Source organism: Leptosomus discolor, chromosome 1, assembly GCF_034619465.1.
Source record: "Leptosomus discolor isolate bLepDis1 chromosome 1, bLepDis1.hap2, whole genome shotgun sequence".
Lineage (NCBI taxonomy): Eukaryota > Metazoa > Chordata > Aves > Leptosomiformes > Leptosomidae > Leptosomus > Leptosomus discolor.
Window position 1 is genome coordinate 120,855,440 of NC_141391.1, and position 15,219 is coordinate 120,870,658.

General features: G+C 40.9%; 2 protein-coding genes across 5 annotated transcripts in view; both read right to left on the minus strand.

Annotated features, from left to right (window-relative positions):
• Positions 1-2,320: 2,320 nt before the first annotated feature.
• ABHD10 (abhydrolase domain containing 10, depalmitoylase) lies at positions 2,321-10,352 on the minus strand. The gene is made up of 5 exons (XM_086463395.1): positions 10,244-10,352; positions 6,196-6,379; positions 5,292-5,403; positions 4,241-4,378; positions 2,321-3,150 (listed from the first exon to the last, which is right to left on the minus strand). The coding sequence occupies exons 1-5, from the start codon at positions 10,350-10,352 to the stop codon at positions 2,809-2,811; spliced, it is 885 nt and encodes a 294-aa protein (XP_086319521.1). The 3' UTR covers positions 2,321-2,808.
• A 3,289-nt stretch (positions 10,353-13,641) lies between these two features.
• Positions 13,642-15,219, minus strand: part of PHLDB2 (pleckstrin homology like domain family B member 2) — a 58,393-nt gene continuing 56,815 nt past the window's right edge. For all 4 annotated transcript variants that reach the window (XM_086463411.1, XM_086463416.1, XM_086463422.1 and 1 more), the window contains 2 exons: positions 14,552-14,637; positions 13,642-13,782 (listed from right to left, as the gene is read on the minus strand). In XM_086463411.1, coding sequence (XP_086319537.1) covers positions 13,642-13,782; positions 14,552-14,637 — 227 coding nt within the window. The remainder of the gene's footprint in view (positions 13,783-14,551; positions 14,638-15,219) is intronic.

Consider the following 15,219-nt stretch of genomic DNA (forward strand, 5'->3'; position numbering starts at 1 on the left):
CATCTTTAAGGAATATAGACCGAATTTAGGAAACAGAAGGGAACACAAAGACAAGGGCACCAGCATTCACTGAATCTCAAAATACTACCTGGAATACCATCTCTATGAAGGAAGTACCATCTCTGGCTTTGTATTCACCCTGTATGCAGCTCGTTTGGGGTGTACCTGTAACGTAAACACTACCGCTGATCTCCATTTAGCAAGCAGAGAAGGAAAACAGAGAACTACAAAACAAGTAGCAGGCAAAAAAAAAACCCAACCCAGCTCCCTAGGATTAAGTTTCAGTCATGCTGTGATTTAAGCAACTATTGCTGCAGGTTTGTATCCACAGCAATTGTGTCAACCCTGCTACCCTGCCTTCTCCCACCTCATGTTATTACAGCAGAACAACGGGGGGGGGTGGGTGGGGGTGGGACGGGGGGGACGGGACAGGACCCCACCAAACCCAACACAGAACCCCACGACCAAACAAGAAAAAACCCCAAACCTGAAAACTACTCGCACAACTGCTCCCCTTCACATGCTGTCAGCTATCTTGCTCCAAGGCATTGTAACAAAAAGACCCCTAAAATATCAATTATTTAATGAGGGCTACGGTGAAGCTTTGACTGAATGCAATGCATTTCTTTCAAGAGAAACACACAGCTACAGTTTACACAGACATATAAAGACTTCTCCCTCTCTGAAGTATTACAGTTAAATGGAATGTTTACAGGTATAACTCCTAATTAAAAAAAAAAAATAGCTCAAAACTTTTCAGTTACCAAAATAACTTTCATGTATGTGAACAAAAACTTCATCTATCACAACTGGTAACTTTGGGCCTTAATTACAATTCATTACTTCAGAATTACTGCAGTCCACTTTTCTCAACTTCTTCCATTCAGAGACAAAGCAATATAAGAGGTGACAAAAACAGATTAAAAATTTGTCATTGGTAAGCACTAAAAGCAGGAAGTTGAAGTAACTCAACTTTGATTTGACTGTTTCTTTAAACCTCACAAAAATCCATTTTTCAGGTTTTAGCAGATAGAAGTCACATGACTACACAGGAAGAGGACAACTGCTTAACAACACACAAACACAGCTCAGACTTCAGGAATGGAAGTGGCTGAGCAATCTGCATAAATTTTCTGAACTAATTTTTCTCAAAAGTAAAAAGACACAGTCAAGAGGTTTTAAAGCTTAAGGAAGTAGTGAATTGCATATTCATAGAAAGAGAGAAGTCTACTCCAGAAACAGAAACACTTGGAAACAAATTATTTCATGGAACGCTGCAATTCCTCAAACACATATCCTAAGCTAGATTGAGTTCAGGAATTGGTACACTTGAATTAGGAGGTCTGCATCTAAACTGGAGCCATCTTTTTCGACTCTCATATCAGATTTCAAACTGTTTACATCACAGCTTCTTCGTTTTTTTTGCACTACTGAAGCCTAAATAAGATTGTACTTCACAGAAACACTTAGAGTTTGAGTGTTTTTGTTGGTAGTTTTGGGGGTTTTAGTTGTTCGTCTTTTTTTTCAATTAAAAAGCACTACCTCAGCAAAGCTCTATACAACTGACAATGTACTTCTACTGACAATGCTAACACTGAAAATGACAAACTCTCTAGAAATACCTTACCCCCAGGAGCTTTTAAGGAGTCTTTTAAGGTAGCAATAGTGATACCATTTACTACTTAAAATAATAAAGCCAGAAACAACTATAGACTTTTGACTGATGTTTCATGTTAAGGCCAGCCTGAAGTAATACCAGCCTCTCATCCCAAGTTCCTCTTTCAAGTGTATGAATGGCACCATATTTTTGGACAAAAACCAGTTAATAATCACATTTGCAATTAAATCCATTTACAATTAAATTGGATTTACTATGGATTTATGTTACAAGAATTAACCAACTATCAAGTTTCATTTATGAGTTTTGAGGCTTGCACTCCTCACTTCAAATTCCTAACTCTGGAAGACACTGCTCTTAGTAACCTACAGTTCTCAAGTCACAGAAAAGAGATAGTGATGCCCTATGGTGCTGCACCCCCCGCTTTAAAGTTACTATAGAAGAGTCGCTGTATTGATCCAGTTTCAGTTTACACCACGATTACGTACTGTTCCCTCAACAGTACACCCACAAATTAATTTTTACAAAAGACAGCTTGGAGAAGAGGACATAAACCTACTGATAAGCATAGATAAAAAGCTTTATCTGCTCTTTGACGCCCTGTGTTCTTTGAATTTTTCTTCCTTAGGTACTACCCCAAGCACACTATCAGGGTGTGCCTTCCACTTGTCATTTTAACAGTACTTAAGAACAATATAATAATTTATCTGAAATCTGTTTATTAGGCTTCATGTTACTCAGTATTGCTAGTAACAAGAACTTTAGTAAGCACTCAAGTTGTATTTTGCCTTGCACAGAAGGTTTCAGACATAAGATACAAGAATGTTACAGCAAAAGGACAATACTGAAAAGGTGTCGAAAGCATGGGAAAGTTTTACTGTACAGGCCAACAGTAACAAAAATGAATCGACATTTCAGTACAAAAGTGTAGGAAGCTTCTGAAAAAAGGTTTAAGTGGTGAAGGAGAGGTTCTGAACACAACAGCAGCACTCCTTCACATTTTGGACTGTCTGTGCAAATGCAGCATTAATAAAATACCTGTATTTACAAAACAGAGGTAAGGAAACAGCAGGTAAAGCTCAGGTCCTACTGCGATAGTCACAGGCCTGGCATCATCTTAAGAACAGGGTTTCTGCTACTCATGGAAAAGAGTCAGGTGTAGAGTTCATGCACTTCTGCTACTCTTCAGCTTATGCTAGTGTTGACAGCTTGTCAATTAAATCATCGACAGTATTCACAAGAAGTTTTGTATCCTCCTTCTCACTCATCCGATGCTGGCCAGTTTTGCGGAGGATAACGTCCACATCTTTACTCAAAACACGATCAGCAACTTGCATGGAGATCTGCCAAGGGACATCACCATCCTTCACGCCGTGAATAAGTCGTATGGGACACGTTATAGGAATAGGACTATTTAGCAGACAGTGATTTTCTGCTTCTCTAATAAAGTCATATGTCAAGGAGTAATATCCTTCCTCATTATGCTTTGTTTGGAACTTCCATTCACCTTTGTCTTCTATTTCTTTTTGTGCCTTTAAGAAAAGAGAGCAAAGAATTGACAAGACTGATGTTACGAGTTCTTTAGAGTGCCTCAACTTATTTCTGTTCTACATGTCATAAAACTTGCCCAGGCATAAAATTTCACTTTGTTAATTTTTATCAGCAGAGGAAGTATATTCCTGTTCGCCTTCCAGTACCTAACACGACAAACCCTCTACCATGCTACAAAAGCTACTCTGCATGTCTCTCCTGCAAATTAACCTTCGGATTCACCCATGAAATTAAGTTTCTCCACCAGAATCTATCACAAAGAAAAAGATGTACAGCCACCACGAACAGTAAGTCTCCTTCGCTTCAATCAGTTCAATGAACCTCCAACAAGGAGAATCTTAGGAAAAAGGATTTTCCAGTGATCACCCTTTTCAGTCTTTGTCTAAATACTGTATTTCCAGAATTGTACCTTAGTCTTAACTAGTAATACTGACACTACAAAGAGTCTTAGGAAAGGGAAAAAAAAAAAAAAATTAAAAAAAAATCAGGAAAATATTTTAATTATTTTAAAGTATTAGTTAGTGCCATACTTATTTGTCACATTATGACACCTGATTCACTTTCCTGAAGACTGGACATCACCACCATCAAGGAAGCAACTCAGAAAGAGACTTCCCACTACCTAAATCTCACAGTCTTTACAAACACACTAATCTGAAGAATTCCCTTTCTACACACACTACCTGTGTCAGACTCATCTCATCCAATGTCATCTAAATTACTTTAGCAGCTACTTCTCCACCCTCGAAAGCACAAGGATCCAATCTGAATGCAAATAGAAGATATTCAACACTGAAATCTAACGGACTGCTGAACAGTGGGGATCTGACTTCATGTCCCATATGCCACAATAATATAAAAAACATTCTAGGTAGTGCTCACACTAGCTGCATACTAGAAGCACAGTATTTTGCAGGCTCTTAAAATTAATGTAAATTTTTAGCTTACCTCCACTACAAACAGAGAAAGCTTACTGGAAGGCTTGCAAGAAAAGCACAGTTTGAACCACAGAATTTTTTAAATGCTTGGTAAGATTTTTAGATTGCACAAAAGCCAACCATCGACATTTACCTCAATGGGAAGCTTCTTAAAAGTTGTTACGAGATAGTCTGCTGCTACAGCTACCCCAACTAGAGCAGCTACTTTATCTGGGCGTGCTATTGCAGCATGAAGCATCAGCCATCCACCCAAGCTGGAGCCCACGAGAATCTGAAAAAGAGAGAAAATAAGGTATTATTTTACAGGAAGATGCTAGTAATTTTTTTCTTCTTTTCCAAAGGATCCGTTTTCATTTTGTTGAACTACTTAAACCTCGGGCATAATCCTGCTGCCCTTATCCAGGCAGAACTGTGGTCACCTCCAGTGGAAATTTTGCCTGAGTAAGCACCACAGGATCTGATATTTTATTATTCTTTTTGTTTGGCATGGCTGGTTACTGCTGAGACTGAAACACTGCAAACAAAACGAGAGTTGAAACAATTCAGTATCACATACATACTTTATGTTTCCTTCTTAAAATAAATGCAGATGGTAAAGGCTCAGTGCAGTGAAAGAGGTCAACAAAAGCAATGCATAATATGAAACAATACTAGGTATTTCCAGGTTGCAGAAGATTTCAAGTTTCTCACAGTCACTTCTAAAGTAACTGAAGAAGTTGCACGCTACTTCTGCTGATTTTTTTTTAAAGCTATTTTATCATACAGAGTATCTTAACTTGTAACATTCCTGCAAATCTTTTAATTAACGCATCAGCATGGGCCAGCAACATACTTTTTCACAAAGAGGGCTGCATAGCACTGGAACAGTTCCCTGTCCCGTCAGGTGGAACCTCCACCATGAAGTTTTCTCAGACTCCCTGGGGATGACAGCCCTGCTCTGAGCATGAAGGTCTAATAAATGACCTCCAGGAGGTCCTGCCAAACCATGTTTCCACAATTTTGTGATCTACCTGCTTGCAAAAGAGGTCTTATGAGTACGACCTCTCAAATGATTCAGCTTGAGAGTGAGCAGGTGTCAGTTGTTAAACAGAAGCTACTGTTGACCAGAGCCATGATAGCATACTTTTGAATAATGTTCTACCTTGAAGACAAAAAGCATTCTAAATTTAAAAATAAAATATAACCTGTGGTCCATCTGTAAGTTCATCCAGTATAGACAGAACATCTTTTCTCCACTTCCCAATCGTACACTCCTCAAATTTACCATCTGAACTTCCACATCCTGTATAATCAAATCTGAAAAAGTAACCATCAAAATGTAAGTCATAGTACTGTCTACATAGAATGTAACTAAACAGTACTGTTCAATCCAACTAAACAGGGGACAGGATACTGCACTGAGTATTTTCTTATTTGGCCCTGCATATCACTAGCACCAGAAATCACATGAAGAGAGGTTTGAACACAACATAGGCAGTGAAGGGAAGCAGCGTTCTCTCGTCATTTGATACAGCAACATCAAAATTTACCAGGATATTTCCCTCACAAAGAATTTCCCTTACAGACAAAAACACCAAAATAATTAATTTTAAAACATACAAACTCTCTTTCAAACGCTATAGCCAAATACGAAGACTTAGGAAACTCAGCATTCAACCTAGTCTATCCAAGAGGAGTATCACCAGGCATGCACACGTTCTCCTAAAACCACAGACGACACCAGGTAACTCGGTAAGACTGGCAGTTAAGAAGCATGCTTGTTGTGGCAACTTAGAAAGTTTGAACTACAAGTCCCTTCTCCTTCATTGTTGTGCCTATAGTCTTAATGCAACACCTGGCACTGGCTAGACTACAGAAATTTATCAGAGAGTTTTCTGAATTGCTTTCAGAACACATTCTCCTGATTCACCTCCCTCTTGCTACAGAAGAAATCCTACGTTTGAAATGTACGAAAGACACTTCTTAGCTTGTGTACGGCACAGCACGCACTCCAGTCTAAACGCCAAAGCTGACACGTTTTTGTTAAAACCCCTTCTCCCAACCTGTGATACTAGTTTTGCTTTCTCCAGAACAATGCTCTGAGTGTACCTGATGAAAGCATGACCTAGGGAGTTGCAGAAATCTTCAAGGGCAGCTGCTTTCTGACCATTCATATTTGAATTCAAGCCTGGAAGGAAAATAACCCCTGGATTCCTGCCTTTTAGTTTATGATAAGCAAGATTTGGTCGATCTGGTCGAGTTAGAAAGCTGACCGATGATTTCAGCCTGCAAACTAATAAAAAGAGCTATTTAGTACAATCATCATGATAACCTTGGCAGAAATACTAATATTTTATAAAAATAGGATTCAGGAAATGTGAGCATATTATGTGAAAATAGGATACTTTGGTGCAAGAGAAAAGAAAAAAGTATCATCTCCTATATTCTTTAATGACTAACTAGTATTGATCAACCTGAACAGGAAAGCTTATTGTGATATATTCTCAAACCATTACATGCCAACCATGTAAGGAGTTCACCTGGCAATTAGCAAAGCGGTTGACCAAAGTCAAATGCTAAGAACTTCTACACTTCAATTGTCCTCATGCTTTATTCTGTCTTCAATATATTTACATTTCACATGAAACAGTAAGATTTTTCATCTACTTCGTTTAACTTTTTATTTTTCCTGTTTTTTTTTTTCCCTAGACTGAATTTCCAACGTAATTTTGGGACTAAAGTACTCTCTGCAATGGTAAGTTTACAAGTACATGAGGCGACAAATTTTTGATGAAAATTAAACCCGAAGGACAAAACTGCATCTGCATCAAAATCCCAGATCCACAAGATCCATGAAGGAGATGTACAATGAGGAAGTTCAAAAGTGGGAACTGGGAAAGAATCTTGTATCTAACTTTTTCAACATGATGAACATAAAACATCAGCATGGCTTAAAACCAAACAAAATAAGTAACACCTAGCCTTTTTCATCATATCATCAACAGCTATTTCTGCTTAAGTTAAAGATTATTGCCAGAAACACTGAAAAAAGGCTTGTTTTCACATTATGCCATCTTAACATCAGTCTTTTTCTCAGATGTGAAGCAGAGAAGGTAAAAAACAAAATAAAGCTACATTTTCTGTAGATACAGAGCAATACATTAAACACATACTGTAAGAAGAAACAGTTGAGCATTGTAGAGCTACGATCACAGAATCACAGAATTATAAGGTTGGAAGAGACCTCTAAGATCAAGTCCAACCACATGATTTTCTTATGCATCTCCAAAAGAGGCACAGACACCCATTACATGGTTTGGTGTATTCTTGCTGGAAAGGTTACATAATTCCAGTACTCAGACTGTTCTGTTTACCCAGAATGAAATGGCACTTTACAAACCTAAATGATTTGCAAATATTTGAAAAATGAAAGATCACTTAGTGCAACTTCTGTCAAAATGATCTACAACATATTACATGAGAAGTCTTCCTATCAGTGTAAACTTAAAATTATTCTTTTTTATTTTAGTTCAAGATAACAAACCAGACACATTTAGAAAGCAAACACTAAATTCGACTGTTATTCACATTAATAACCATAGAAAAAAATTAAGTTGGTTTCAAACAAGGAAAAAATATTAACAAAGCAAATGCTAACTGATTAATAACTATGTTGAATCCCAACAGCTGCAACAGTATTTAGTCTAAGTTTAGCAGTCTCTTGTACCTCTACTGTGGGTGATGGCAAGTGATTCATAGAGGAGTGTTATGGAGAATTCATCCACCACTCAGCAAGATAATTTGTTAAACTAAAAGCTTGTTTGAGACTTCTAAGCCTTTGATGCTCTTAATTAGAAGATTAGAAGACAACTGGTTCTTCAATACTGTAAATCAATAGTGGGGTACATAAACCATGCAACTCCAAATAATACATTAGGGCTTCCTAGTGGTATAACAACTGGATAAACACTGCAAAAACAGGCCATGGCAGTAACACACCACTTAACTGTTCTGCAGCTTTGACTTGTTTCCTCACGATCGGAGAGATTACATTCTGGGTTTTTTTGGGGGGGTTGGTTGGTTGTTTTTAAACTTGCCTGTGCACGAGTAAATGGGGATGCAGAACAGATGCAGCTAGCATTCAGCCAGGTATGTTCCTGTGTGATCTACTCTAGGTGGTCCTGCTCTGGCAGGGGGTTTGGACTTTCTTTCGAGGTCCCTTCCAACCCCTAACATTCTGTGATTCAGAACTTTCCTACAGTCTAACAAAAATTATACTATTTGATCTACAGATTAAAAGCATTAAATCTTTCCTGAAACAATGGGACAGTTCTTTATCCTACTGATGCATCAATTATTATGGAGGGGAATAAATGCCACAATAAAGGTACGTTTACTCATATGCATCCACGCTACGGCTTTTGGTTTGCGTGTGTCTCTACCAGTAAGCTAGTCACTTCTTCACCTGCCAGTAACAGAGGAGATCCACCAAAAAGGGCTAACTTGATAGAAAAAGAATTGGGAGTATTTTTCTCCCCTTTAAGCCCTGGTAACTATCTCCCTAGTCACTGGGTTTCTATCCTACAGCACTCTGGAGGTGTCCTCAAACTTGTTTGACACTGGGCAGGGTTTAAACTGCAGCTACAAGACACAATCACTGTTTAAGCTATTCCACAAATTAGTATTCGGCATTTAATAAGGTGCACCAGCAGCAATCCTAACCTGAATAATGTAAAACCCTAAAGCAACCATCCCAGCCAATCCAAAAGCAAGGCTCACTGGAGTCACGCTCTGACTTCCCTTTGGGCAGACAGAAGCACCAATAACTGAGCAGGTATCCAGTAATTTCTCCTCCTAATTTCAGTGAAAGACCTTGGTAAGAGCAGGGAAAGAATTCTGAATGGGTGCAAGGTGGAACTTAGTACTTATAAAACCAAGTTATAGATGGAAGAAGCTAGCTACAGGAAGATCACGGGACCCTGGCCCGATGCTACAGAATTCTCTTTGATCAGAATCACTGTGCAGTATTAATTGTGTTATGACCAACAGAAACTGTAATTGAGACCAGTGCTACATGTCAGAGCCAAAGAAGTCCTCTGAACAACCTGAGGAATGCTCCACCACTGTGACCTACTACCCACTGCCAAGAGCCGCAGCAGGTGTTGTACTCAATGCTGTCCACACCTCGTTTCACACAACTGCCTATGTTACAGGAGTGAGGCCACCAGTTCCAGCAGCAGTCACTGCTGCTTACCCCACTCTCAGAGCACTTAACGGCTCACTCAATAACCAGCTATTTTGATCACACTATCATTCTAAACACACAGAAACAAAAAAAAACCATCTCAAAACTCCAGTCTATTCCTGGTTTTATGCAGCTACAGAATGTGCGCTTATAGTGACAAGTAAGTTTTACTCACTTCCACATCGAGCAACCTCAGATGGGGTTCATTACCTCATCAAGGAGACTAGCTGCCTGTTCAATTTAAGGCAATAAATAAACTCAACAAGCCAGACAAGCACTGAGTCTAGAACAACAAGAAGGGGCACTACGTGTTTGGGCAGAGGATCATCTCGCTCAAAAGTGGATGCCAGCAAAACTTTTCAGGTGGCTGGTGAAGCCTCCCACGGAGGCGTGCTTCACATCCCAGGACGCCAACCGGCCCACCTCCCCTCCTTCCCGCCCCTCAGCGAGCAGCGGCGGCAGGAGGAGCTCGCAGCGAACTGACCACGCGTAGAAAAGCGGCCGCTCGCCGGGCCTGCACCCGTTTGCGCAGTACCTGCTCTCCCCTGGGCACAGACACCCAATCACCCCCGCAGGCTTGGCAGGGGAGGAAGAGCCTGCCAGAAACACCGTCCCTCGCCGAGGAGCCGCGTTGAACACCCCCGCCCCAGGGGACGCGCCCTGGCCGCTCCCGACCGAGACAGCACCGAAGGGGATGAGGGGGCGGCACCTCCCGCTACGGCCCCGAGCTCTGCCGAGAGCCAACACACCCCCCCCCCCCGCGGCCATTACACGCGGCATAAGCACCGGCCGCAGACACCTATCCTCCCGCCTGTGGCTAACAGACACCCCCTTCTCCCCGGGGCTTCCAGGCCGCCGGCGGAGGGGCAGCACCGGAGGGCCTCCAGAAATGCCCCGGGGCCCTTCCCTTACCCGGGAGCCCCAGGGCCGCCCTCAGTGGCGACAGCAACACCACCGTCCCGGGGGTGCAGCAGCGCCCGCCGCCCCGCACCAAGGGCCGCAGTGCTCCCGCCGCCGCCATGGCTGCCACCCCGCGCCGCGCACGCCCCTCGCGGCCAGCGGCCGCCTCGCCGCGCACGCGCCACCTGCGGCGCGAGGGCCACGCGCACGCGCCGCGCGGGCCTCCCGCCTCCCTGCGCTGGCGTGGCGCCGCCGTGCGCGCGAACCGGCGCTGGCTCGTGGCGGGCGCATGCGCAATGGCGTATGGCGGGGGCAGCAGGACGGCTCTGGTAGGGGCGGTGGGAAGCGAAGGTTCGTCAATAAAAACTGCTGACGAGCATTTCCCCGGGTGCGTGGCCGGTCCGGAGAGGGCACCCTCCTTGCAGGCCTCTCTGTACCAGGCAAGGCCCAGTATGGAAAACCCCACCCTTCAGGTTGGCCATATATATATGGGTGTAAACTGTTACAAAGTGCACATTTTGGTGTTTATATGTATTTTTTTATATATATATAAAATGGTGTTTACCTTTAGCCTGTAGCACAGGCCTAAACTGTAGTAGTCACTCTATTGTTACCCAAAATACTCAAAACCATCAAAGTTTAGAGAGGAGATAGTGCCTTATTCAGGCCCAGGTGCTAGGGGTATTCCACCACAAAGCTAACACACCTTCGGACACCTTTGTTAGTCATTTATACACACAAATGCACAGGTTTCCACCTACCTAATTACTTTTTTACAGGCCTTAAAGTGATTAGTTGACATATTTACAGGCCTTGAAGTGATTAGTTACTGTCAAGGTTTCTTCCTGACAAATGTTAGTCTTATTTTTTAAAAAAAATAAACAATAGATAAAAGGTTAGAAGTAATTAGGCCTTTGCTACACACTTGATAAGGGTTAGAAGCAATTAGGCCTTAGGTACAGGCCTGGTCCTTCAGGCTACACTATCACTCAACAACCCCTCACCAGCCCAGAGGGGGAATCAGGAAAAGGCGAGCAGACCCGTGGGTTAAGTGGAGACAGCTGTAATGAAACAGCACCACTGCCAGCCAGGGAATGCAGTTAAGAGTCAGCCAAGCGAATATGCAGCCGTCACAATCGACGGGAGAGCAGTCCTCAGGAGCGGGGAGAAGCCAGAGGGGGAGTAGGAGGAACCCCAGCAGGACACCAGCCAGACCCCAGCAGGAATCCCACAGGAGCTCCCCTTCCTCAGCCAACCTTCCCCCTTTACAATGACCGTGACATTATGGGATGGGCTACACCTGTAGGTAACTCAGGTCAGCTGGTGGTGATGAACTTTTCAAACAGGGGCATAAAGAATAAGAAAGGTATCATATTATGTACACGCAGTAAACAGTCTGTGCTTCTAATCTCACTGTCATCTGAAAGTATATTTTCCATAGCTCTTTTATGGGGAAACACATGGAATGGTTAGATTAAGGGTTACTTAGAAAGACAAAACTGCTTGCACAACTGTATCTGACTATATAGAGGACAAGCAGAAATGTCTCAAGATGAAGCAGCAAGGCAACATTTAAAACAAGTGTATTTTTAAAAATGTTTATTGAAATGCCTTCATTGCATCATGCAGGATACAAAAATCATTATTAGAAAACCTTTATAACCATACTTAGGAGTAAAATCAAGATACATCAGGAAAAATAATAATTATATGAACCGAAGCAATTTATTTCAGATAGTGTTTTAAATCATTAGATTACAAGCTGTGATCTGCACAGATGATAACAATTACCTTGCAGTAACAGTCTCTTCTTTCATGATTCAAGTCAAACTGATGTTCATCATGCTGGAGCAAGCATATCACCTGTGTGTACCACAAAAAATTCACCCCGTTCATTACAGATACAGAGTTTTAAAGGTATAACAAAAATATTTTGCCAGCATACTTCTATTCTGCTTTCAGTTTTTTATTTGTCCATCAAAAGCCATTAAGTTCTCATCAAGAAAAAAAAAAGCTAATGTGCTCTCTTCTATTACACATAGCATGTAAGTTTTGATTACTGAAATAGAACCTCTTTAAAGTCATATTGTAAGAGACTCTCTTGAAGGTCAGTTCAATTAAATAATTTATTTTTGGATTGGATTTTGCGGTCCAATATTTGCAATATACTCAAGGATTTGGGTGACCACTGCACCTTCAGTATTTTTGTTGTTTTAGGAATCTCAGTCTCTGCTATTTAAAATGTTCAGGGTCTTTTATTTGTACACTGCTTAGAAAACTCTAAGAATTTGCCTCTCTTTTTGTTCTATTTGGTTATTCTGTGCAGAAAGGCATTTAAAAAAAAAACAAAAACAAAAAACAAACAAACAAAAACCAAACCAAAACTCTCCAGGGCTGAAAACTTGACTCCAAAGAATTTAAATAGGTAGAGATTTTGATGGGGACCAACGTTTGAGAGGTTTCAGTAGCACATTCACTTGGCACAGAGTAAGGTTAGAACCACACTGGGATCTTACTACATAAACCAAAAATCACTGTAGGCTCTAGAATCACCTCATCCTATTCAACAGGGAAGACCAAGAAAATGCTTCCTTTTGAGGAGGTTACCACACGTGTTTACATTTCATATTCTTGTGAAAAAATGCATCTTTATAGTGCTATCCTTCTCTTTTTTTTGTTGAGCTCCATAGATGCAGTCTTTAAACACACAGTTGGTGTCACTGAGTGTTTGAACACACAGAATATTCTAACAATTTAATTACATTAAAAGTCGTGAAGAGTTTTGGCACTGTCCCCTTACAGGAAGTTAGGTACAACTAACAATAAGAAAACATTATGAGAAGGGAATCGTGTAACTCTTTGGCTCTGTTGTAATACTTAACTACTAAGGCAAGAACCGTGTGTACCTTAGGGTTGCTTTTTTGTTTGTATTTTTATAAAATACTTGACTAAAAGTTTTAAAAAGTCACCTAGTAATCTATAAATGTCAAATGCCGCATATTAAAATATATGCTTGTTACGCCTTTTTGTTCCATTACTAGAATTTTTGCATACTGATGAGAACACACGCATTTGTAAACTGTTTAGTATGAGTTTATTCTCCATATAAGAGAATTTGTCGAACATGGTCATTGAATCAAGATCCCATAATTGAAATTGCCTGATTAACCATTTTGGAGCACTACGATTCTCTCAACGGCTTTAGCTCTTCCATTCCTATACAGATCAACGAAAACAAGTAACAACCCCCTCCCCCTCTTCAATGCATGGGTAAACCCCTCTCACGCTGAGGTTTCGGGTGCACATCATAAGGAGGACATTTCAGAGTATTCACTGGCTTTTCAGATTTCACTACATATGGCTAACTTCAGACGTTACATTATTGCAATATGCCCTGTTGCCCCCTTGTCTTATAACATGAAGTGGGTGTAGCCTTCTGCGCCTGTAACGATGACATCCATCCATATCCTCATGGCTTCTGGCGAAGGAGCAACCATATAGTATATCCGGTCATGTGTCTTAACACTGAAAGTGAGCAACGGGTTGGGACTCTAAAATAAAACAGAAAGAAGGATATCAAAAGGAGGAAATCAAAGCCATTTATTGGTACCAGAAGGGAAATTACTTACGGGGAGATTTACGGCAGGGTTAAGGAGAAACATGAAAAGCAAAATGCTGTGCCCACTGCATCCTGCATCACAGCACTGGAAGCAGAGACGTGTTTAAAGTGTTTGTGTCCACCATAAACACTTCTTAGAACGTATTTCCACTGGACTGTTAACGCAGTAGTACAGGGCTTCAAACTGTTGTTTCATGCCCAGTTAACCAAATACCCCCCTCTGTCCAGTGGTCAAAACCACTTCGGCTTTCACAAATGCACATGCCAAGGTTATATTCAGCTTGTTCACAGCTCATTTAAATTACAGGTGAGAGGCAGGGGGTGCCACGAGCTGCCTCCACCAGTTAACTCTCTTTTTGTGACAGACACACAGAACTATCCCTTCATTTGCCAAAACCACTGGTTTCAGTGGTCTTGCCACTGGACTATGGAATTCCTTGCAGCAAATCCCACTTGGCAGGCAGATACTTTTATCTTTGCTTTCATCAGTATGAAAAAACCAAACAGTGCTAATCACTGATCTGGCTTCACCTTCCTTTTCCTCCACTATGCATTTGTTTTGGGTTTTGGTTTTTGTTTTGGTTTGGTGTTTTTTTTTTTTTTTTCTCTAATAATCAGCTCACCCTTTGACTTCACCATACCAAGCTACCATACTTTGGGTACTGCTATATGATAATTAAAACAACAATAACAAAGTTTACCTTATATGCATTCTTTAGATGATCATAATAGACTTCTTCAATAGCTTGAAAATATATTACACCTTTTAATTTAGTTTCATGTTTGTCTGAAATGGAAAAAGAGAGAATGACTTGAGAACTGAAATGAACAGTACTTCCAAGAAGCAAAAGCTTAATTTGCATTTCCATATGTGTTCAGCTGGTAAGTAACTGGATTAACACTACTGCTTGTGAAATCCCACAGAAATCTCCAACTTTTCGTACTAGTTGGTTGGTTTTGTTGAGAGATGCATTTCCTACTTTAATATTAGTTTTCTTTTCCACCTGGTTTCCAAGGAAATAAAGCTTTTGCAATTTCCTCATCTATTTGCAAGTCACTCCCTTCACTGAGGGGTCTAAACATTACGGCCAATGTAAGCCAACAGAAGGACAGCTGTCTGAGATACATCCAATCTTCCAATTCCGTGAAAGCCAGCCAGACTTCACAGAGCTCACAGGCTGAGACCTCCAGCTTGCCTTCAAAGGAAAACAGTCATGATAAGGAAATTTGAAATACAATTTAATAGCAAAAGCTTTACATTAGGACATCATTTGTGTTTGTACTCGTTAAAAAAAAAATGCTTCTTCCCATTTATAATAATCTCCCTCAGTCTCAAGCTAGTATTTATTATTCAGATGTGAGGTTAGCA

Excerpts from the sequence above, each read along its gene's own strand:
- ABHD10 (XM_086463395.1), bottom strand. The coding sequence starts at position 10,352 with ATGGCGGCGGCGGGAGCACTGCGGCCCTTGGTGCGGGGCGGCGGGCGC. Across the intron at positions 6,380-10,243 it reads GGCGGCCCTGGGGCTCCCGG|TTTGCAGGCTGAAATCATCG; the intron begins GTAAGGGAAGGG and ends TCTTTTTATTAG. Across the intron at positions 3,151-4,240 it reads TTAAGAAGCTTCCCATTGAG|GCACAAAAAGAAATAGAAGA; the intron begins GTAAATGTCGAT and ends CTTTTCTTAAAG.